Source organism: Pongo abelii, chromosome 11 (assembly GCF_028885655.2).
Source record: "Pongo abelii isolate AG06213 chromosome 11, NHGRI_mPonAbe1-v2.0_pri, whole genome shotgun sequence".
NCBI lineage: Eukaryota > Metazoa > Chordata > Mammalia > Primates > Hominidae > Pongo > Pongo abelii.
Genome location: NC_071996.2, coordinates 17,446,381 through 17,469,821, shown reverse-complemented (window position 1 = coordinate 17,469,821; position 23,441 = coordinate 17,446,381). Strand labels below are relative to the sequence as shown.

Sequence of the window (23,441 nt, the reverse complement as noted above, 5' to 3'; positions counted from 1 at the left end):
AGGTTCTGTTAATTTTCTCCATGCTTCTTTCCTTCATATCGGAAAATCTCAATTGGCCATCTTCAAATCCACTGATTCTTTTTTCTGCCTACTCAGACATGTTACATTGAATTTCAGTTATTGTACTTTTCAACTCCAGAACTTTTACCTGTTTTTTTTTAATACTTTCTCTTTATTGGTATTCCATTTGATGAGACATCATTCTTTTGGTTCCATTAGTGGTTTTTGTTTCACTTAGTTCTTTAAGCATATTTAAAACAGTTGATTAGAGTCTTTGTCTAGTAAGAAGACCCTGTGCTTTCTCAGGGATGGTTCTTGTTCATTTCTTTTCTTTCCCTGAGTGGGCCATACTTTCTTGTTTCTTTGTATCATAATTTTTTTTTTTTTTTGAGACGGAGTGTCGCTCTGTCACCCAGGCTGGAGTGCAGTGGTGCCATCTCGGCTCACTGCAAGCTATGCCTCCTGGGTTCACGCCATTCTCCTGCCTCAGCCTCATAAGTTGCTGGGACTACAGGCACTCGCCACCATGCCCGGCTAATTTTTTGTATTTTTAGTAGAGACGGGGTTTCACCGTGTTAGCCAGGATGGTCTCGATCTCCTGACCTCGTGATCCGCCCGCCTCGGCCTCCCAAAGTGCTAGGATTACAGGCATGAGCCACTGCGCCCAGCCTTTGTATCATAATTTTTTGTTGAAAACTGGGCATCTTGAATATTATAATGTGGCAACAAAGTGGCTGCATGTATGTTGCTGACAGTATTCCATGGCCTGGATGTACAACAACTTATTTAATCATTCACCTATTGGAAGACATCTAGATTGTTTCCAGGTTTGGGCTATTATAAATAATATGTTTAATAACATATGTTTTCATTTCTCTAGGGTAAATGCCCAAGAGTACAATTGTTGGGTCATGTGACAGTTGTCTGTTTAGTTTTATAAAAATCTTCCACATTATTTTCGAGAGGGCTGTACCATTTTACATTCCCACCAGTAATGTTTGCATGATCCAGTTTCTCAGCATTCTTATCAGCATTTGATTTTTTGCTATTTTAAATTTTTACCATAATACTAATAGTGGTGTAGTGATAACTCATTTTGGAAATGGTTGGGTTCTAAGGCACAATAATGTAGAAAATATTTTCGTGTGTATATTTGCCATTGGTACAACAGTTTAGGTGAAATGTCTTTTCTATTCTTTTATCCATTTTCTAACTGGATAGCCATTTCCTTTTTTCCCCTCAAACAATTGAGAGGTAAGGCAAGGCATTTTTTTAATGTTGATCTTTGAGAGACAGAGTGTATATGTGTCTGTGTATTATATATATTCATATTCCAGATATTAGTCCTTTGTTGAATTTGTGGTTTACAAACATTATCACCTAGTCTGTAGCTTGTTTTTTCATCTTCTTACCAGGGTCTTCACAGAACAAATTTTAAAATGTTGAAGTCTACTTAATCAATTTTTTCCATTTATGAATGTGCTTTTGGCATCATGTCTAAAAACTCTTCAGTGACCCCTAAGTCTCAAAGATTTTCTTGTTTTTTTCTGAAGTTTCATCATTGTGCTTTTCACATTTAAGTTTGTGATTGATTTCCAGTTACATTTTTTGACTTTCATTTTAGGTTCAGGGGTACATGTGCAAGTTTGTTATATAGGTAAATTGCGTGTTGCAAGGGTTTGGTGTACAGATTATTTTGTCACCAAGGTAATAAGTATAGTACCGGATGGGTAGTTTTTCAGTCCTCACCCTCCTCCTGCTCTCCACCCTCAAGTAGGCCCCAGAATCTGTTGTTGTCTTCTTCGTGTCCATATGTACTCAGTGTTTAGCTCCCACTTATGAGTGAGAACATGTGGTATTTGGTTGTCTGTTCCTGTGTCAGTTTCCCTAGGATAATGGCCTCCAGTTGCAACCATGTTGCTGCAAAAGGAAATGATCTCATTCTTTCTTATGGCTGCATAAGTTGTGGGATTTAGGTGAAGTTTCTTTTCTTCTTTTCTTTTTTTCTTTTTTGCCTGTGGATACTGTTGGACCACTTGTTGAAAAGAGTTATTATTCCTCATTGAATTACTTTTGCACCTTTGCCAGAAATCAGTTGGATATACTTATGCCTGTTTCTAGGCTCTCTGTTTGGTACTGTTGATCCGTGTGTCTATGCTTCCACCAGTGCCACACTGTCTTGATCTTCATAGCTGTGTATTGAGCCTTCATGTTGATTAGATGGAGTCCTTCCACTATATTTCTTTTTTCAACATTGTTTTACGCGTTCCATGGCTAGTTCCTTCCAATAATAAATATGAAAATAAGTTTGTCTTGTCTACAAATGCTTTGCTGAGAATCTGATGAGACTGCAGAAAATCTATAAATTAATTTATGGAAAACTGTCATCTTCATTATGTTTTGTCTCCCAACACAAGAATACAGGTATATCTTTTCATTTATTTAGGTTTTCTTTAACTTCTTTTGTCAGAATTTTGTAATTTTCTGCATACAGATCCTCTGCATTTTTAAAATGTATAATTTTGTATTTAATTTTCCTAGGAACTATTACAAATATTGTGTTTTAAATTTCATTTTCCACAAGTTGATTTTTAGTATATGGAAATGTGATTGATTTTTATGTGTTGATATTGTATCCTGTGACTCTGCTGAATTCATTTGTTAGTTCAAAGGTAGCTGTTTTTTATAGATTACTGGAAACTATCTATGTAAGCAACCATATCACCTTAAAATGGGGGGCAGGGGGTATTTCTTCCTTTCTAGTGTGTATTCTTTTTATTTCTTTTCTTCCAGCCTCTGCCTACTGCCCAATTCCAAAGTCACTTCCAAATTTGTAGGTGTTTGTTATAGCTGTATCCCACTTCCAGGTACTAAGATTTGTATAGTAATTATACAACAATACAGGTGCTACAGTGATATCAACAAAATACTGTTAACAGACAGGAGGAGGTGGGTAATTCTGTGTAGATGGAACATAAGGAAAGATTTTGCATAAAAGGAGACACTTTCCTAAGAATGGATAAAGTTTCAGCAGGGAAGCGTAGTTCAAATAGAGGGGATAGCAACATCACTGCAACCTCTGCCTCCCAGGTTCACGCCATTCTCCTGCCTCAGCCTCCTGAATAGCTGGGACTACAGGTGCCTGCCACCATGCCCGACTAATTTTTTGTATTTTTAGTAGAGACGTGATTTCATCATGTTAGCCAGGATGGTCTCGATCTCCTGACCTCGGATGGTAGTATGAAAATTCATGGAGTATCAGGAAGTAGTGAGCAGCTGCCTGGTGGTACAGAGATGGATGGCAAGAGTTGTTACAGTAGTCAGAAAACAGTATTTGAAGAACTCTGGGCTCCATGCCAATAGATCTTGACTTTATTCTATAAGCAGCAGGCAGCCTTTTATGATTTTTAACATAAAAATGGCATGATAAATTTGCTGTAGAACAAGAAGGGAAGACTTAGAGAATGTTTAAGTAACCCATATGAGAAATGACCTGAGAAAACGTTTTGTCAAAAGGATATTCAGTTGGCCCTTAAACCATGCAGGGGTTAGGGGTACCAACCACCCACACAACCGAAAATCCATTTATAATTTTTTTTTTTTTTTGAGATGGAGCCTTGCTCTGTTCCCCAGGCTGGAGTGCAGTGGCGTGATCTCGGCTCACTACAACCTCTGCCTCCTGGGTTCAAGCAATTCTTCTGCCTCAGCCTCCCGAGTAGCTAGGATTACGGGTGCATGCTACCACGCCTGGCTAATTTTTGTATTTTTAGTAGAGACAGGATTTTACCATATTCACCAGGCTGGTCTCAAACTCCTGAGCTCAGGTGATCCGCCCGCCTCGGCCTCCAAAAGTTCTAGGATTACAGGTGTGAGCCACCATACTCAGTTCCATGTACAATTTTTGTCTCCTGAAAAATTTAACTATTAATAGCCTACTGTTGACCAGAAGCCTTGTTGATAATATAAACAGTCTAACACTTATTTTGTATGTTGTAAGATATTATAAGTAGTATATATAGTATTGTTGCAATAAAGTAAGCTAGAGAAAGAAAATGTTAAGAAAATCAGAAGGAAGAGAAAATATATTTACTATTTACTCACTGGAAGTGGGTTGTCACAAAGGTCTTCATCCTCATCATCTTCACATTCCATAGGCTAAGGAGGAGGAAGGAGAGGAGCAGTTGGTCTTGTCTCAGAAGTGGCAGAGGTGGAAGAAAATCCAGGTATAAGTAAACCCATACAGTTCAAACCCATGTTGTTCAAGAGTCAACTGTAGTCACAAGCTTAAATGACTATTTAAAAAAATAAAATGTGATGTGGCCTGCATGAATACATGTACAGGGTCCAGTTTCCCTTTAACCAGGATTAAAGTAGATTTTGAGAGAATTCCAAGCCTAAGATTCTTTGATTGTAAAAGGTTTGGAGGCCTAGAGATAATTTCTGATAATTTAATAGAAAATAGAGATTATATACTAGTTGAGTATATTTGACTAGTTGAGTCAAATATGGTTTGGTAGTTTTTTTTTTTTTTCTTTTTTTTTTTTGAGACGGAGTCTTGCTTTGTCACCCAGGCTGGAGTGCAGTGGCATGATATCGGCTCATTGCAACCTCCGCCTCCCGGGTTCATGCCATTCTCCTGCCTCAGCCTCCTGAGTAGCTGGGACTACAGGAGCCTGCCACCACGCCTGGCTAATTTTTTGTATTTTTAGTAGAGACAGGGTTTCACTGTGTTAGCCAGGATGGTCTCAATCTCCTGATCTCGTGATCCACCCGCCTCGGCCTCCCAAAGTGCTGGGATCACAGGCATGAGCCTCCGCACCTGGCTGGTTTGGTAGTTTCTACTAGTTTCAACAACTCAGATATACATAAACCATATTTTTGTGTAAACACAAAAAGATAAACTGCAGGTATAATTCCGAAAAAAGTATGAAAAGAAGCAAGTAATAATATGGTGTAACATGCAAGAGTTAGAACAGCAGGAATAATAGCACATATGTTGAGTGAATCAGAGCACTAGGTCACTGTTTTCAAAGCAGTCACTGGAACTACGGTGGAGTTTTTATTTTGGAAGTGTGTTAATTTCTAAATAGATTAGGATTTTGTTTTTAAGAAAAATAATAGAATTACCTTTCTATTACTGATTTATAGTTTAATTCCATTGTGATAGAGAAACATACTTTGTATGATTTCATACTTTCAGACCTTTTTTTTATTTCATTATTATGATTGTCACCAAGGATATAGCCTCTCTTGGTGAATGTTCCATGTGCACTTGAAAATAATGGGTATTCTGCTATTGTTGGATGGCTATTCTACAAATGTCAATTAGTTCCAATTGGTTGATGGTGTTGCTCACTTTGTCTATTACCTTGTTTTTGTTTATTACCTTGTTTTTGTCTATTCTATTGATTACTGTGATAAAAGTGCTGAAGTTGCCAGTCAGAAATGAATCATTGCAAATTTTCTAGTTTTCCTTTAAATTAAATTTTTGCTTCATATATTTTGAATGTCTGTGGTTAGATGCATGGACATCTAGGATTATATGTCTTCTTGGTGAATTCACTCTTATGATGTTATGTTCTTCTGTGTCCCTGGTAATTTTCCTTGCTCTGAAATTGGTTTTGTCTGATATTAATATAGCCATTCACATTTGCTTTTTGATTAGTACTTGTGTGGCATCGTTTTTCACCCTTTTACTTTCTACCTGCCTTTATCATTATTTTGAAAGTAGGTTTCTTGTAGATGGCATATTGTTAGATGTTCTTTCCTTAATTGTTTTAATATTTGTTTTTCTGATTATGTGCTTTGAGTATTCAAACTTAATGTATTTATTGATGTGTTTGGATTTAGGTTTACCATGTTATCATTCATTTTCTGTTCTCTGATTTTCATTGCTCTGTTTCCTTTTGGATTATTTAGGTATTTTTTAGTTCTCCATTTTAACTTAGTCATTGAGCTTTTAAATATATTTCTTTGTATAGTTTTTTTTAGTAACTCTAGGAATTAATATACATTCTTAACATTTCCGTCTAGTTAGAATTAGTATTTTCCCACTTCGAGTGGAAGGAATGTGGACATCTTCCATCCCATAAGTTCCTTTAACCTCCTCCTTTATGTTGTTGTTGTCATGTATATTAAATCTGCATACACTGAAAACTGCATTAGATAATATTATAATTTTGTGTTTAACTCGAATGTTTTTTAAAACTTAAGAGGAGAAAAATGGCGTGTTATATTTACCCAGCTATTTATTATTTCTGTTGCTCTTCCTTCATTTCTGAAGTTCAAAGTTTCCCTCTGGTATCATTTTCCTTTTGTATAAAGATCTTCCTTTAACATTTCTTTAGAACAGGTATACTGGCTATGACTTCTTTTAATTTTTCTCCATGTGATAATGTTCTTATTTTGCCTTCATTCCTGAATATACTTTTGCTGGATATAAATTTTTAGGTTGACAGTGATTTAGCACTTTACAAATATTATTCCACTTCTTTCTGGCGTCCATGAAAAATCTGTAGTCATGCAAATGAATGTTCCCCTATGTATGATCTATTGTGATTTCTAGCTGCTTTAAGAATTTTTCATTGTCTCTAATTTTCAGCAGTTTATGATGTCTCTGGGCATTGATTTCCTTGGATTTTTCAGCTTGCAGTTTGCTGGGCTCTTGTGTCTGTAAGTCAATGTTTTGAATCATATTTGGGATGTTTTCAGAAATTATTCTTGATATTGCTCTGCACTCCACTCTCTTCTCCTTCTGGAACTCTGAAGACAGAGTGTTAGACCTTTGTTGTTGTCACACAGGTCCCTGAAGTTCTATTGGGATTTTTTCCCCCCAACCTTTTCTCTCTGTTCTTCAATTGGATAATTTCTGTTGACCTATTTACATGCTTATGATCCTTTCCTTTTTCATCTCATTTTATAATTGTACTCTGCCACTGGATTTTATTTTAGTTATATTTTTCATTACTAACATATCCATTTTATTTTTTATCTATCTGCTATTATTTTTCATTTATGTCAAAAGCGTTCACCCTTACTTCTTAAAGCATGGTGATATAAGAGCTGCTTTAAAGTCTTTTTCTGATAATTCCAACAACTGTGTCATCTTGGTGTTGTCACTGTTGACTATCTTTTCCCTTAAAAGTTATTGAGATTTCATAGTTCTTTGTGTGTCAGGTAATTTTCTGTTGTATTCTGGGCATCTTAAATGTTATGTTATGAGACTCTGGGCCTTGTTTAGTTCCTATGGAGAATAATGATTATTAAATTTTTTAAGCAGTTGACCCAGTTAAGTTCAGGCTGCAAGTTCTTACTGGCCTTCAGGGGCTGTTTCTTATGTCAGTTCAGGTTTTAAGATGTTTGCAGTGCCATTTGGATAATGTGGATCACCCAATGGCCCCTGTGGGACCTGAAATATGTTCTACCCCATGGTTCAGTTCTCAAAGACTCTTATATGCTGTTCAGGGTCTCATCCACTCATACAGCTTGTGGGTAAGTCCGGGAGCTCATACACAACATTATGGGATCTTCTGCTTGAGACCCTTCCTCTTGGCATTCTCCCAGGCACCTGCTGGTGTCTAGGAGCCCTCCTTTCCTAGTTTTCTTGATGGAAAGCTGGGGCTTTCATTTTCCCTCTCTGCCATACACTTCCTGCAACTGTGTCTGCCTCTGAAACCAAGTGGCAGGGAGACAGAGATAGAAAAAAGAAACAGGGATTCTCTCCCATCCCCTTGGGACCACAGTTCCTCTGGTCAGAGAGGATTCCTGTCCCTCAGAATTTTAGATGTCTGCATGACCACCACTGCCATTACCATAATGAGATTGCCTAGGGGAACAGGGTGGGAGAAATCATCACTCAAATACACATCCCTCATTCCCTCACACCCTTAAGGACGCTTTTCCCTCTCTTCAGATCTGAGAGGGCTTCTTTTGGAGTCCTTTATGTCCATGCCCAGTTTCAAGCTGGTATTGAGGTCAGACCAGGGCAACCACAGGAACAACAAAACAGGAAACTCACCACAGGATCAGTGTTACTTCGAATTCTGGTTTCCTTCCCCAGTCTACCTGCTACTGTTTCCCTCTAGAGTCCTTAGATGGCTGATCTATACACTCTCCCCAGGGTTTTTAGTTGTGTTCAAATGGATGGGATGAAGTGTGAAACTCCATCTTTATCATTGTTTGTATATTGATGTTTCTGGAAATCACTAAAAGAATTTTCTAAGCACTGTTTGCTTAATAGTGTGAGGAATTCAAAAGCAAAAAGTAAGGGAACAAGCATTTCTTTGAATACATACCACAATTTTTAAGTTAATACAATAACTTCATAAGGTAGAAAAAAAATCAAGAGGGGCCAGGTTTATCTCTGGAGAGTGGGATGATACAGAAAAGGCTCATATCCCTGGTCATCCCAAAGCCACAGCCAACAGTGGTCCTTACTGTCTGAAGGGCAGTGTCTGTTTCATAATTAGGAGATGTCACGGATTTCGTGAGTTGTATTTTAATGAAGCATTCCAAAAAGACTATGCCTTAGCTAAAACTAATAGTCTTGCTTTTGGGGAAATATCAGACTGTGTGGCTCACCGGTTCGAGGAGAGTTGGGAGTCTGAAGATCTTCTCCACAGTCCTGACTTCATCCATGGAATGACAGCCTATCCATGTGGCCAGATAGGTTGCCCACTGAAGACTCCAGGTGAAGTTTTTCTTGTGAGTTTTGATGTGAAAGGCATCCCCTGGAGCTGTGCATATTTTGGTTGCATGCTCTGTTCACAAGGAAAAGTCCTCAGCAATTCAAAAGACTGCAGGGTGGCAATGACAGCGTGTCATTTCTTTTCTTCATTTGCCCTCTGTCCCTTTCCTCCTCTTCCAGTGCTGGAGAAAGACGATCATTGCCTCTCCAGAGTCTTTGAATCTCCCTAGAAGAAGCCATCCACTCTCCCAGAGTGCTCCAACGGGACTGAACCACATGGGCTGGCCAGAGCACACACCAGGCACTGGTGAGTTACACGGCTCTCTCTTTTGCTATGTACTCTGGATCCTGGCATGAAGGACAAGAAGCAAGTGCTATTGGCAGCTGTATCCACTTGCCTGGCAGAAGTAGCTTGAAGGTGAGAGAGATAAACAATTGTCCTCTTCCTTCAGTTAGAGAGGAGTGCCTACTACCCAAAGAAAGGGAATTATTGACCGGGCACAGTGGCTCATGCCTGTAATCCCAGCACTTTGGAAGGCTGAAGCAGGTGGATCACTTGAGGTCAGGAGCTCAAGACCAGCCTGGGCAACATGGTGAAACCCCATCTCTACTAAAAATACAGGCCGGGTGCGGTGGCTCACGCTATAATCCCAGCACTTTGGGAGGCTGAGGTGGGCGGATCATCTGAGGTCGGGAGTTCGAGACCAGCCTGACCAGCATGGAGAAACCCCATCTCTACTAAAAATACAAAATTAGCTGGGTGTGGTGGCGCATGCCTGTAATCTCAGCTACTCGGGAGGCTGAGGCAGGAGAATCGCTTGAACCTGGGAGTCAGAGGTTGTGGTGAGCCGAGATCACGCCATTGCACTCCAGCCTGGGCAACAAGAGCAAAACTCCGTCTCAAAAAAAAAAAAAATTATCTCAGTATGGTGGTGCATGCCTGTAATCTCAGCTACTCAGAGGGATGAGGCAGGAGAATCACTTGAATCTGAGAGGCGGAGGTTGTAGTGAGCTGAGATCGTGCCACTGCATTCTACCCTGGGCGACAGAGTGATACTCCGTCTCAAAAAAAAAATAGAAAAAGGAATTCCTAGAGTCCCCCAGCTTGGCTCCATTAGTTAATTTTGAGCAGAACTACTGACTGTCCCTTCATCTCGTAGTAGGATATATAACTTCAAGGAGACAGAATCATGTAGGGAGCTGTCTCTAATCAGCTGATGGAACTTGGGTGTTTTCCCTTCTGAGGAATAATGGCCTCTTCCTTGAGTTTTATGGCAGCCTGTATGAGTCCCTTTCTCCAAACTATAGCAAATAGCATCACATCACATATCTGTCCATAAAAGGCCTGGCTTTCTGTGTTAGAAGGGAATTGGACGGCAGGTGACAGCCAGGATGGGGCCTCTTTATGTAGAACAACCACCTTCCTCACACCCAACCCAGCAGGGCTGGATACACTAAGTGAGGCTCAAGGCACATCTGTCTTCTGGTGGAAGGACAGATGTGGGGGTCTCAGGTCTTGAGCAGGTGCAGATTGTGTTAGGTGGTGACCTTACAGTCTAAAAGCTCATGGCTGGAGGGAGGGGCCAAATCTGGTGTTGAAGAAAGATAAACAAGGGTAAAGCCCTGAGAGTTAGAAAAACAAAACAGCCACACCTGTCAAATGCGTGCTTTGTCCAGGCTTGGGAGGAGCAGGCTGGCAGTGGAGGCTGTTGGTAGTCAGGTCCTGTCGGTGCCAAAGACCCATAGAAAGCCAGTGTGGTGAGGCAGAGGATGACAGTGCATGGCAGTTGGCCCCGAATGCTGGAGTTTGGCATGTGCCTTGCTAAGGAATCTGCTCTGATGCAGACTCTGAGTTGAGCTCTGAATCTGACTCACCACATTCGAGGTGCTGGTCCTGAGGGAGCTGGCTGCTCATATTAGCTGGTGGATGTGGTGGCTGTCCATCAGCAGATGGATGTATTTAGGCTGCACTGTGAAGTAGTTTTATTCTTTCCCACATACAGTTGTGATCTTAAACTCACAAGCAAAGTTATGAAAAGGTGTTTGACAACTGTTGAAGAAACTTTCCCAATTTCTTGCATGAGCCCTTCATTAAGTTATAGAGTTATTTAGAGTCTTCTGGAAGGGACAGTAACCGGGGAGAGGAATCTTTTTCCAGAGAGAATCCTCAAAGCTGATTTTGGCCTTTCAAGTCAGTACCTCCTTACAATTCAGAGCTTCATAATCATATTTTCCTATTATTTCAGTGTCACTTGAAATAATTGGCAGATGAGTTCATTGCAGAAGAAATTTTAAAACCTTCATGCCACCAGTGACATCCAGCATGTATGCATACCAAGGGCACTGCTCTGGAAGTCAGAGGTCAGGGCTCTAGCCACACTTCATCCTAGGGTGAGAAACTGGGCACATCCCTCCATTTCCCTATATCTCAGGTTCCTTTTTTCTTTTTTACTCAGAAATTCTGCAAGAAAGTAATCAGATTCCTTTTTCTTCAAAAAAGGAGTGATAGCTCCTGTTTTCCTATTTTGTAAGGATAATGGGAGAGACTAGCCTGGCCTATCCTGGAGTTTAGCTTAGGAAAGCTTTCTTTTCTTTTCTTAATTACTTCTTCCACTTCCAACTGATCTGTTCCTGACTTTGTAGAATTTCTACTTTATAGAGATTATATTTCTAGTTTCTATCCCTGGAACCTCTCATCATTCTCATTTGAATTCTCATTCAAATTTGATCCATTTTCTGCCCAGTTCTGGGAGAATTTCTGTTTCATCTTCTGCTTTGTTTTCCTGTTTTGTTTTTTTTTCTCACCTGTGTTCACTGCCTTCACTGGCAGTTTGTGATTCAGTGATCATGTTTTTAATCTGCAACAATCTTTCCAATGTACTTTTGAAGCCATTAAGAACAGGAAATTGGGATTTTTGTAAAATTTTCTCGTTATTTCCAAATTTCAGTTCATTTCCAAATTCATCTGCTCTTCTTTTGAGGTTTTTTTGTTTGTTTGTTTTTTATTTATTTATTTATTTTATTTTATTTTATTTTATTTATTTTCTTTTTTTGAGACAGAGTCTCACTCTGTCACCCAAGCTGGAGTGCAGTGGTGCGATCTCAGCTCACTGCAAGCTCCACCTCCTGGGTTCACGCCATTCTCCTGCCTCAGTCTCCCGAGTAGCTGGGACTACAGGCGCCGCCACCGCGCCTGGCTAATTTTTTCCATTTTTTAGTAGAGACAGGTTTTCACCGTGTTAGCCAGGATGGTCTCAATCTCCTGACCTCGTGATCTGCCTGTCTCGGCCTCCCAAAGTGCTGGGACTACAGGCGTGAGCCACCATGCCTGGCCTGTTTGTTTTTTGATGGAGTCTCGCTCTGTTGCCCAGGCTGGAGTACAGTGGTGCGATCGATCTTGGCTTACTGCAACCTCCGCTTCCTGGGTTCAAGCAATTCTCCTACCTCAGCCCCCAAGTAGCTGGGGTTACAGGTGCCCACCACCATGCCCAGCTAATTGTTGTATTTTTAGTAGAGACGAGGTTTTGCCATGTTGGCCAGGCTGGTCTCGAACTCCTGACCTCAGGTGATCTATCCACCTTGGTTTCCCAAAGTGCTGGAATTACAGGCGTGAGCCACCGCACATGGCCTCTTTTGAGGCTTTTTATTAATAGGTGAAATTTCTTTATTTGCTCTTCTGTGTGGACAGCAATCTTCCCCCAGCAGCGGTGTGTTAAGTAGCACTGGAAGTGACATTCTTTCAGAGATTGTTATGGGTTCCTGTTAACATCCTTCAAACACAGCTGAAGTAGGATGAGGAAGGCAAGGCTTTCTTGTGATGAATGCTGTGAGTCAGCGCCTAAAGGCTTGTGGGGAGCTGTCAGCAGTGTTGGCAGGGAGCCCCTCCCCCTCACTAGAATTTCTTCTCCACGTTTGGAAGGGTGGCCAAGAAAATCAGCCTGATGTGGGAGCAGGCCACCTCTCCCTGGCAAGTCGGTGTCCAAGATAAACCCCCACCACACCCGCCCCTCTCAGTGGAGCCGGCAGGGCCAGGTGCAACTCTGAGAGTCCCTGATGCCTCCAGAGTTCGTGCCTGTGGCTTTGGAAGGGTTGGCTGGGTTTTACCAGGAATACCTGGTAGTATGGTTATTTCACAAGCTGTAGGTCACCTCTTTCTTCATACCACTTTGTTGTATCTTGTGGCTAACACCCTTCATCAGTCTCTAGTACTAGTAGAGGATGCTTTCTATTTTTTAAACAGCTTTGTTGAGCTACAGTCACATACAGTTCGGTGGCAGGATACTCACAGATACGTGCAGTCATCACCAGTCCATTTTAGAACATTGTCAGCACCTCATAACAAGCTCTGTACCTTTAGCTATTACCCCCCACCACCACCCGAAGGAACCACTTATCTACTTCCTGTCTTTATAAATTCCCTACCCTGGATTTGCATATGGATGGAATCATGTAGGAACTGGTCTTGTGACTGGCTTCTTTCACTTATAATAATGTTTTCAAGGTTCATCCACATGTCACATGTACTTCAGTACTTCATTTCTTTCTATGGCCAAATAATATTCCATTGTGTGGATACACCACAGTTTGCTTATTTATTCATCCATTGATGAGCAATTGGATTACTTCTACTGCCTTGCACTTCTGTACTATGGAGATGGCTTCTTTCCTTAAATCTCAGGAACCAACCTCTGCTAGGTTTAGACTTTTCTTTTACAGCTTCCTCACTTCTCTCAGCCTTCATACAATTGAAAAGAGTTAAGGCCTTGCTCTGGATTAGGCCTTGGCTTAAAGGAGTGTTGTGGCTGATTTGATCTTCTGTCTAGACCACCAAAACTTTCTTCCTATTGCAATCAGGCTGTTTCACCTTCTTATTCATGTGCTAACTGGAGTAGCACTTTTCATTTCCTACAAGAACTTCTTCACTTTCAGAACTTGGCTAACTGTTTGGCTTGAGAGGTCTAGCTTCTGGGCCATCTTGGCTTTGACATGCCTTCCTTACTAAGCTGAATCATTTCTAGCTTTTGATTTAAAGTTAGAGATATGTGACTCTTCCTTTCACTTGAAAACTTAAAGGCCATTACGGGGTTATTAATTGGCCTAATTTCCATATTGTGTCTCATGCATAGGGAAGCCCAAGGAGAGGGAGAGAGACAGAGGAATGGATGGTCGGTGGAGCAGTTGGAACACACAACATTTATTGATTAAATTTGCCATCTTCTATGGGCACAGTTCATGGCATGTCTTCACTTCTTGTTTTCCCTATCTCATCTTTTTATTGCTCTATTCCTTCTTTACTGTTTTCTTTTTCACTGAGTGAATATTTTCTAATGTAGTATTTTAATTTTATCAATATTCTTTCACTATATTTTTTGAGGTTTGTTTTTAGTCGTAGCTTTAGCATTTCGTGTATATATATAACTTACCAGCATCAACTTCAGATTTATACTAGCTTAATTCCAGTAATATATAGAACTATTACTCCTTTGTAGCTCTATTCCCTTCCCTTTTTTGTGTGGTATGATTGTTATGCAATATTATACTTATCAATGTTATAAAGCCAGCAGTGCATTAGTAAAATGATTACTCTACCATGTGTCACCATTTTCTTAGCCTATTACAGCTTTTCTCTCATCTACCTCCTTTATGCTGTTATTGACATATATTACATTTCTATATTATATGCTCAAGAATACATTATACACATTATTTTATACAATTGCATGTTAAGAGAAGAAAGGAGAAAATAAGAATAGTGTTTTTTATAATTACATCATTACCTTTTCTAGTACTCTTTTTGTATTCATGTGGATTTACATTATCATCTGGGGTCACTTGCTTTCAGTCTAAACAACGCCCTTTAGTATTTCTTATAATTAGGTCTACTAGCAACAAATTTTCTCAGTTTTGTTTATCTGGGAAAATCCTTATTTAGTCTTCATTTTTGAAAGGTTAGCTTTCTGCATAAAGGATTCTTAGTTGCCAAGATTTCTTTAAAAAAAAAATCCTTTTAGCAGGACTTCGACAGAATTCAACAGCCCTTCATGCTAAAAACTCTCAATAAACTAGGTATTGACGGAACGTATCTCAAAATAATAAGAGTTATTTATGACAAACCCACAGCCAATATCATACTGAATGGGCAAAAACTGGAAGCATTCCCTTTGACAACCGGCACAAGATAGGGATGCCCTCTCTCACCACTCCTATTCAACATAGTGTTGGAAGTTCTGGCCAGGGCAATCAGGCAAGAGAAAGCAATAAAGGATATTCAGTTAGGAAAAGAGGAAGTCAAATTGTCCCTGTTTGCAGATGACATGATTGTATATCTAGAAAACCCCATCGTCTCAGCCCAAAATCTCCTTAAGCTGATAAGCAACTTCAGCAAAGTCTCAGGATACAAAATCAATGTGCAGAAATCACAAGCATTCCTATACACCAATAACAGACAAACAGCCAAATCATGAGTGAACTCCCATTCACAATTGTTACAAAGAGAATAAAATACCTAGGAATCCAACTTACAAGGGATGTGAAGGACCTCTTCAAGAAGAACTACAAACCACTGCTCAATGAAATAAAAGAGGACACAAAACAAATGGAAGAACATTCCATGCTCATGGATAGGAAGAATCAATATCATGAAAATGGCCATACTGCCCAAGGTAATTTATAGATTCAATGCCATCCCCATCAAGCTACCAATGACTTTCTTCACAGAATTGGAAAAAATTACTTTAAAGTTCATATGGAACCAAAAAAAAGCCCACCATTGCCAAGACAATCCTAAGCAAAAAGAACAAAACTGGAGGCATCATGTTACCTGACCTCAAAGTATACTACAAGTCTACAGTAACTAAAACAGCATGGTACTGGTACCAAAACAGAGATATAAACCAATGGAACAGAACAGAGGCCTCAGAAATAACACCACACATCTACAACCATCTGATCTTTGACAAACCTGACAAAAACAAGAAATGGGGAAAGGATTCCCTATTTAATAAATGGTGTTGGGAAAACTGGCTAGCCATATGTAGAAAGCTGACACTGGATCCCTTCCTTACACCTTATACAATAATTAATTCAAGGTGGACTAAAACTTAAATGTTAGACCTAAAATCATAAAAGCCCTAGAAGAAAACCTAAGCAATACCATTCAGGACATAAGCATGGGCAAGGACTTCATGACTAAAACACCAAAAGTAATGGCAACAAAAGCCAAAATAGACAAATGGGATCTAATTAAACTAAAGAGCTTCTGCACAGCAAAAGAAACTACCATTAGAGTGAACAGGCAGCCTACAGAATGGGAGAAAATTTTTGCAATCTACTCATCTGACAAAGGGCTAATATCCAGAATCTGCAAAGAACTTAAACAAATTTACAAGAAAAAAAACAACCCCATCAAAAAGTGGGCAAAGGATATGAACAGACACTTCTCAAAAGAAGACATTTATGCAGCCAACAGACACATGAAAAAATGTTCATCATCACTGGTCATCAGAGAAATGCAAATCAAAACCACAATGAGATACCATCTCACACCAGTTAGAATGGCGATCATTAAAAAGTCAGGAAACAACAGGTGTTGGAAAGGACGTGGAGAAATAGGAATGCTCTTACACTGTTGGTGGGAGTGTAAACTAGTTCAACCATTGTGGAAGATAGTGTGACGATTCCTCAAGGATCTAGAACTAGAAATACCATTTGACCCAGCCATCCCATTACTGGATATGTACCCAAAGGATTATAAATCATGCTGCTATAAAGACACATGTACATGTATGTTTATTGCAGTACTATTCACAATAGCAAAGACTTGGAACCGACCCAAATGTCTGTCAATAATAGACTGGATTAAGAAAATGTGGCACATATACACCATGGAATACTATGGAGCCATAAAAAAGGATGAGATCCTGTACTTTGCAGGGTCATGGATGAAGCTGGAAACCATCATTCTGAGCAAACTATCAAAAGAACAGAAAACCAAACACTGCATGTTCTCACTCATAGGTGGGAACTGAACAATGAGAACACTTGGACACAGGGTGGGGAACATCACACAGGGAGGCCTGCCATGGGGTGGCAGGGGGAGGGATAGCATTAGGAGAAATACCTAATGTAAATGATGAGTTAATGGGTGCAGCACACCAACGTGGCACATGTATACATATGTAACAAACCTGCACGTTGTGCACATGTACCTTAGAACTTAAAGTATAATTAAAAAAATAATAACAAATATTTAAAAATCCTTTTAGCACATTTAACACACTATCCCGCTGTCTTCTGGCTTCTGGAGTTTCTGCTAAGAAATCAACTGTTAATCATATCGAAGAAGGCTTGATGAGTTATATGTTGTTTGCTGCTATTGTGGCTTTTAGAATATTCCCCCTTGTCTTTTACTTTCACCATTTTTACTATGATGTGTCTGTTTGTGGATCTCTGGAATTATTTTACTTGGAAATAACTGAGTTTCCTGGGTGTGTAGGTTATTGTTTTTCAATAAATTTGGAAAGTTTTCTGCCATTATTTCTTTGAATATTTTCCCCTTCCCCTTTCTCTCTCTCTGATATTCCCATTACACATATGTTGGTGCACTTAATAGTGTCCTACACTTCTCTGAGGCCTTGTTCATTTTTTTTTCATGGTTTTCCCTCTGTTCTTCGGCTTATGTAATTTCTATTGATCTATCTTCAAGTCTGCTAATTATTTCTTCCTTCTGTTCAAACCTGCTGTTGAGCCGTTCTCGTGAACTTTTTATTTCAGTTACTGTACTTTTCAACTCCAGAATTTCCTTTTTTAAAAAATTTGAATGCGTTCACTGATATTCTCTGTTTGATGAGACACTGTCACCATGTCTTTTGTCTTTTAATCATGTTTCCTTTAGTTCTGTGAACATATTTATAATTACTACTTTGGACTTGATAAATCTGATATGTAGTCATTCTCACAGGCAGTTTCTATTGCCTGCTTTTTTCCCCATTGTATGGGTCAAACTTCCCTGTTCCTTTGCATATGTCATAATTTTTGGTTGGAAACTGGACATTTTAGATAATATTATAGCCACTCTGAGAACCACTCCCCCACTAGGTTTGCTATTGTTATTTGCTTATTTATTAACTACATGAACTGTTTTATTTTAGTGAAGTCTATTTCCCTTCCCGTGGGGTTAAGCTTCTGATGTTGCTCCTAAAGGAGATACAGAGCTGGGTATGCCCACAGTCACCCATGGATGGCAGTGGCTTTACTAGGGCTCTCTTCTATATTTCTCTGACCACACCACACTGTTAAGCTCCACTCATTGGTTGCTGATTGCTGTTATTTTCAGTATTGTCCTGCGGCATAAATTGCTTTACAAGCTATCAAATGCTGGCACACCTCAGAAAGGATCACTTTCTGAGGTCAGTGTTTGATATTTCTTCTGATCCTAGAAGGGCTCCTCCCAGCTACCTTATTCTCTGTTCTCTCATGCAAACTAGTGGGGTTACAGTCCAGGCTATATCTCCATTAGAGCCACAGATTTCCTCTTAATTCCCTTCACTGCAACCTCCACTGTCCTTGAAAGCACCTTTAGGTTTCAGCTTCTCCATGCTCTGTTACAAACTGAGCCCAGTTCCTTTAGGAAGAGATCAGGAGCTATCTGTTTTACAACCTGCTTGCCCCAGGCAAAATCTCTGGGCCAGAGCTCTGGGGTGGGGACAATGGCAAGCTCTGTGGAGCCCTTGGGGAGGGAGAGCAGTAGCCTAAGGTCCTCTCAGCTTGCCTCTCCTGGCATGGAACCACCACCTTAGAAGCAGGGGGAAAGGCTCTCCAAGCCTCAGTATTCTCAGCTTGCCAAAGAAGGAAGTCACCCCGGCTCACCACCCTCACCAGTAACAGGTGGCTTCCTGACTGAGCCTCAGCAACAGATGGCTGGGGGCAGGATGAGAAATACCACTGTCCTCCTCTTCCAGGGAAAAAAGATCCCTGGCTGAGAGGTGTGGGGAGAAGGAGCCCTGTGTTGTTGGCTGTAGTCTGGAGTGGAGTCTCTGCCTCACTGAGCTGTAAAGGGGGAGAGGGGAATGATCTTGGTTAAAACCCTACAGATTCTCACCTTTCTTACTGAATTGTCATTGATTTTCTTGAATGGATGTTTCTTTTTTTTTGAGATGGAGTCTTTTTTTTTTTGCTGGGGAGGCAGGGGGAGGCAATGGAGTCTTGCTCTGTTGCCCAGGCTGCAGTGTAGTGGCACAATCTCAGCTCACTGCAACCTCCGCCCCACCCTGGTCCGAGCGATTCTCCCACCTCAACCTCCCAAGTAGCTGGGATTACAGGTGTGCGCCACCATGCCTGGCTACTTTTTGTACTTTTAGTAGAGACGGGGTTTCACCATGTTGGCCAGGCTGGTCTTGAATTCCTGACCTCAAGTGATCTGCCCAACTCGGCCTCCCAAAGTGCTGGGATTACAGGCATGAGCCACCATGCCTGGCCTAGATACATTTCTTAAACTTCCTTCTTTTATCCCCAGCAGCTAGCATGATGTTCTGCACATAGAAGGTTTACAGTGTCATTTGCCAAGGACATTGATGGTATTCCAACACAAAGTGTCTGGGGAATCCTCTGAATGGGGAGAAAGGGAATTAACGGTTGCACAGTGGTTCAAAGCATGAGTGGCGAGCACTGGAACCAATTCCACCACTTCCCGGGCGTATAATCTTGGATTATTCTGCGCCTCAGTTAATTTCAGTGGTAAAATGGGGCTAAAATAGTAGCTATCAGATAAAGTTGTAGATATTAAATAGTATATGCAAAGTACCTCACATCTGGTATATGCTTAAAAAATACCAGCTAATATTTCAGACATTGCTAGGTATGACTGCATATCTACACATCATTCACTTAATCCTCACAATAATCCTACAAAGTTAGTTGTCAGTATTCCTATTTGTGGATGAGGAGAGAACGACACAGGAAGATTAAGTAATTTGCCCAAGGTCACAACTAGTAAGAGACAGAACTGAACCCAGGATTGAACCCACATCACTCTGGCCGTCGACTTCTTTCCATCCAGCACTGTTGTGGAAACTGAAGTGCAGGGTTAATTAGGAGAGACAGAGCAGAAGCCTGTCTCTAGACTTAGACAAGCTTTGATCCCATTCTGTTTCTGTTTTTATGTGTACAGTGGAATTTCATTGACCACCTTCACATCATCAAGCCAGTTTTAAAAAAACACTGAACCTTCTGTGCTGGCCTTCCTGATAAAGACACTGCATTATTAATTCATACATACATACTCACACGTTGCATACATATACACACAATACATATACACACAATATATATACAGTCATGTGCCATATAATGGCATTTTGGTCAATTACAGATTGCATATACAATGGTGGTCCCCTAAGATTATAATGGAGCTAAAAAAAGTCATCAGGTGATGAATGAATGTGAAGGCCTAGGACATTACTGTACACTATGTAGACTTTATAAACATTACAGAACAAATTCCAATCCTGCAAGCTGTATTCATGTTACGTCCCTTATACAAGTGTACCATTACGATGTTAATATTTTATACTATATTTTTACTGTGCCTTTCCTATGTTTTGATTTGTTTAGATACAAGGATACTTACCATTGTGTTATCACCCTACAGTATTCAGTACAGTAACATGCTGTACAGGTTTGCAGCCTAGGAACAGTAGGCTCTACCATATAGCCTAGGTGTGCAGTAGGCTGTACATTTAGGTTTGTATAAGTTATGCTCTATGATGTTCACACAAGAAAATCACCTAACAACACATTTTTCAGGACATATCCTTGTTCAGCAACTCATGACTGTATATGAGCAATATACGTAAATGTACCTAAATGATTATTTATGATTATAAACCTACCATATGATGGTAAAGGGATCACCCATCTCTTTTAATAGTAAGTGCAGCTAAGTCTCCCTGCACCAGTCTCTGTCCCCAGAGATCCCCAGCACCTTTGATGGTAAGTGTTAATTTCAGCTGTCCTCACCCCCAGGGTCTTAGGAAACATGGATCCCCTTTTCACACTGGAGCTCAAATGGGGACACTCCACCCTTACTCACAAGACAGCTAGGAGCAGGAGACCTGATTCAAAATTACTGAGGTCTCCGGAAGATTAAAAAGGGAAATGGACTCGGTAAAAGCATGGGGCTCGGCTGTCTGGCTGACGCAGTGGCTCACACAGGCTCCTTCTGCTCAGGCCACAGCCATCTTTATGCACTGGCATGACACCCTCCACTTAGCAGCACACCTCAGGCCCCTGAAAGTCCCGACCCCAGACGGCGAGAATCCTCCCTCTCCTTCCCAGCTGACCGCTGGGTCCAGCCCCCTCATTCCTCCACGGGCTGCTTGCCCAGCATGGAGCCTGCAGCAGGTGCACGGTACTCCCTGCACACAGTGATGGGTAAGGCCCCTTTGCCCTCATGGCACACCTGGTCTGCAGGGAGCAGACGGGAGAAGCAGCAAGCCACTGACAGATGGAATAAGTGCTGAGAAGGAATCAGTGAAGCCTCACTGAGGAGGGACATTCACTGAGATCTGAAGACCAAGAAGGAGCCAAGCCATGAAAAACCAAGAGAAGAGCATCCCAGGTGAAAGGGACAGTAAGTACCAGGGCCTGAGGTGAGAAGGAGCAGCAGCAAGGTGGCGGCTGTGGCAGAAGTGCGGGGAGCATGGGACAGAGAGGGACAGGAGGAGGAAGAGAAATCAGGCAGAACATGCAGCATCCCCCAGGTCTTATGAAGTGTGAAGGGAAGCCTCTGAAGATACTGATGCAGGAAAGGAGCAAGATGTGATTTATGTGTATTTTAGAGCTCCGTTGGGCTGCTCAGTGGGTGACACTGACGCTGTCGCCAAGCACGGTATGGCAGTGGTAGCAATGGAGTAAGAGAGAAATGGACAACTTGGACATTTATTTTGAAGGTAGACCCCAAAAGACTTGCTGATGGCTTGGGGGGAGTAGTGGACTCTGGCAGTGGGCATCCCTTCCCCAGCACTTCTCCCCACCCACCAGGGCTAAGCTTGCAGCCTTCAAAGGACAGCTGTAGGACACAGATGGTGACCCCATGCAGAAGAGCCTGCATGAGGGATGAGGAGTGGGAGAACTGCTCTTCCCAAGGACAAGAAAGAATGGAAGCAGGCCGGGCGCGGTGGCTCAGGTCTGTAATCCCAGCACTTTGGGAGGCCGAGGCGGGCGGATCACGAGGTCAGGAGATCAAGACCATCCTGGCCAACATGGTAAAACCCTGTCTCTACTAAAAATACAAAAATTAGATGGGCATGGTGGCGCATGCCTGTAATCCCAGCTACATGGGAGGCTGAGGCAGGAGAATCACTTGAACCAGTGAGTCGTAGGTTGCAGTGAGCCAAGATCGTGCCACTCCACTCCAGCCTGGCAACAGAGCAAGTTTCCGTTTCAAAAAAAAAAAAAAGAAAGCAGAGGCTGGAAAGTTGCGTGCTGGCTATAGAGTGACCAGGAAAGGCACTCTTTCCTGGAGGAACTGAGGAGGGGGCCTTGATGTGATGACCTGGCTGAGTCATCCCCCAATTCCCATCAAATTAAACACCCAGCAACACCTGTTATTACCTTAAGCATGTATGGAGCTTCTAGTCTACCTAGGCCTGTGGTGGCCCACTGCCCCAGCCCCTGGGTTGTTAGGTCGAATAATCATATACTCATGATAGACAAGATACTAGAGGTCTCACAAGGAGAGGAGAAAGCATCTATGAAGCTGCAGGGCCTCTTATGGTACAGAGCTTGGAGCACATATAGCTTCCGGATGGAGATGGGCCACAGGAAATGGACCCCAGTGGAGGGCAGGGCACCAAATGCCCAGTTTTCTAGCACCCACCCTATACTGGCTGGTGTGCTGGAGCAAGGCATGCACCTCTCATTTCATCCTCTCCCTCTCAATACTTCTGCTGCTTACTACACTAGAAGCAGCCGCCAAGGGCTTTGGGGGAATGATAATGCCGTGTACATGGGGTCGGGGCGGGGAGGGGGCAGTCAGGGGAAGGCCATCAGCAGCCCTGATTAGCCGCTATCACGACTGCCCTGTAACCTCCACAAAGGGAGACCAAGTCTCACACAGTTTTTCACCTCCTGGAATTTGCATTTGCATTTCATATCCTGACTTCTTGCCACCCTGTGTGGAGCTTCTGAGTGGACTCTAAAAACCTACAAGAACCTGTGTGTGTCTGCGAGGGGCAGATGAAATAGTAATGCCCTTCCTTATCCACCCCCCCACCTCGCACACACACTCCGAAAAAATAAAACTCCTGGCTCCTTGCAGTGCGCCTCGTGGCCCCCATCTTCGTGTGTGAACTCTTGTACTGTAAAATCTGGTCACTGAACTCTTCCACACGCTTTCTAAAATCGTTTGGCATGGACTTTGCTCGGCCCCTAAATCACCACAGGGTGTGCCCTGCCCGGGCTGTCAGGAGGGTCGCAGGCGCCAGGTGGTCCACGCTCACCCTGCGCCTGGCTGAGCGGAGATGAGGGGCGTGTCCCGTCTGAGCGCGTTCCCACCGCCGTCGCGCCCGCCTGCCCGCCCGGTCTCTGCCCTGGGCCCAGCGGGGCCACCTGCTTGTGTCCTCGCCCCGGATGGCGTGGGAGGCGCCGCCAAGGGTCTGAGCTGGAATCCCTGCGGAGAAAAAGTGGGCGCCCGCCGGCCCTCCTCACCACCGCGGCTGCGACGCGCCTGGGCGTCGCCTCCTAAGGATGGCTCTGT

General features: G+C 42.0%; 1 protein-coding gene across 7 annotated transcripts in view; it reads left to right on the top strand.

Annotated features, from left to right (window-relative positions):
* ARHGEF4 (Rho guanine nucleotide exchange factor 4) overlaps nt 1-23,441 on the top strand; it is a 200,668-nt gene that overhangs the window by 96,447 nt on the left and 80,780 nt on the right. For 2 of the 7 annotated variants that reach the window (XM_054549102.2, XM_054549101.2), the window contains exons 4-5: nt 4,155-4,223; nt 8,867-8,993. The exons of 1 other annotated variant lie outside the window; for it this stretch is intronic. In XM_054549102.2, coding sequence (XP_054405077.2) covers nt 4,155-4,223; nt 8,867-8,993 — 196 coding nt within the window. Of the gene's footprint in view, nt 1-4,154; nt 4,224-6,601; nt 6,673-8,370; nt 8,704-8,866; nt 8,994-23,441 lie in introns of those variants that run through there. 4 more of the 7 variants (XM_054549106.2, XM_054549108.2, XM_054549107.2 and 1 more) reach the window with 4 other exon arrangements.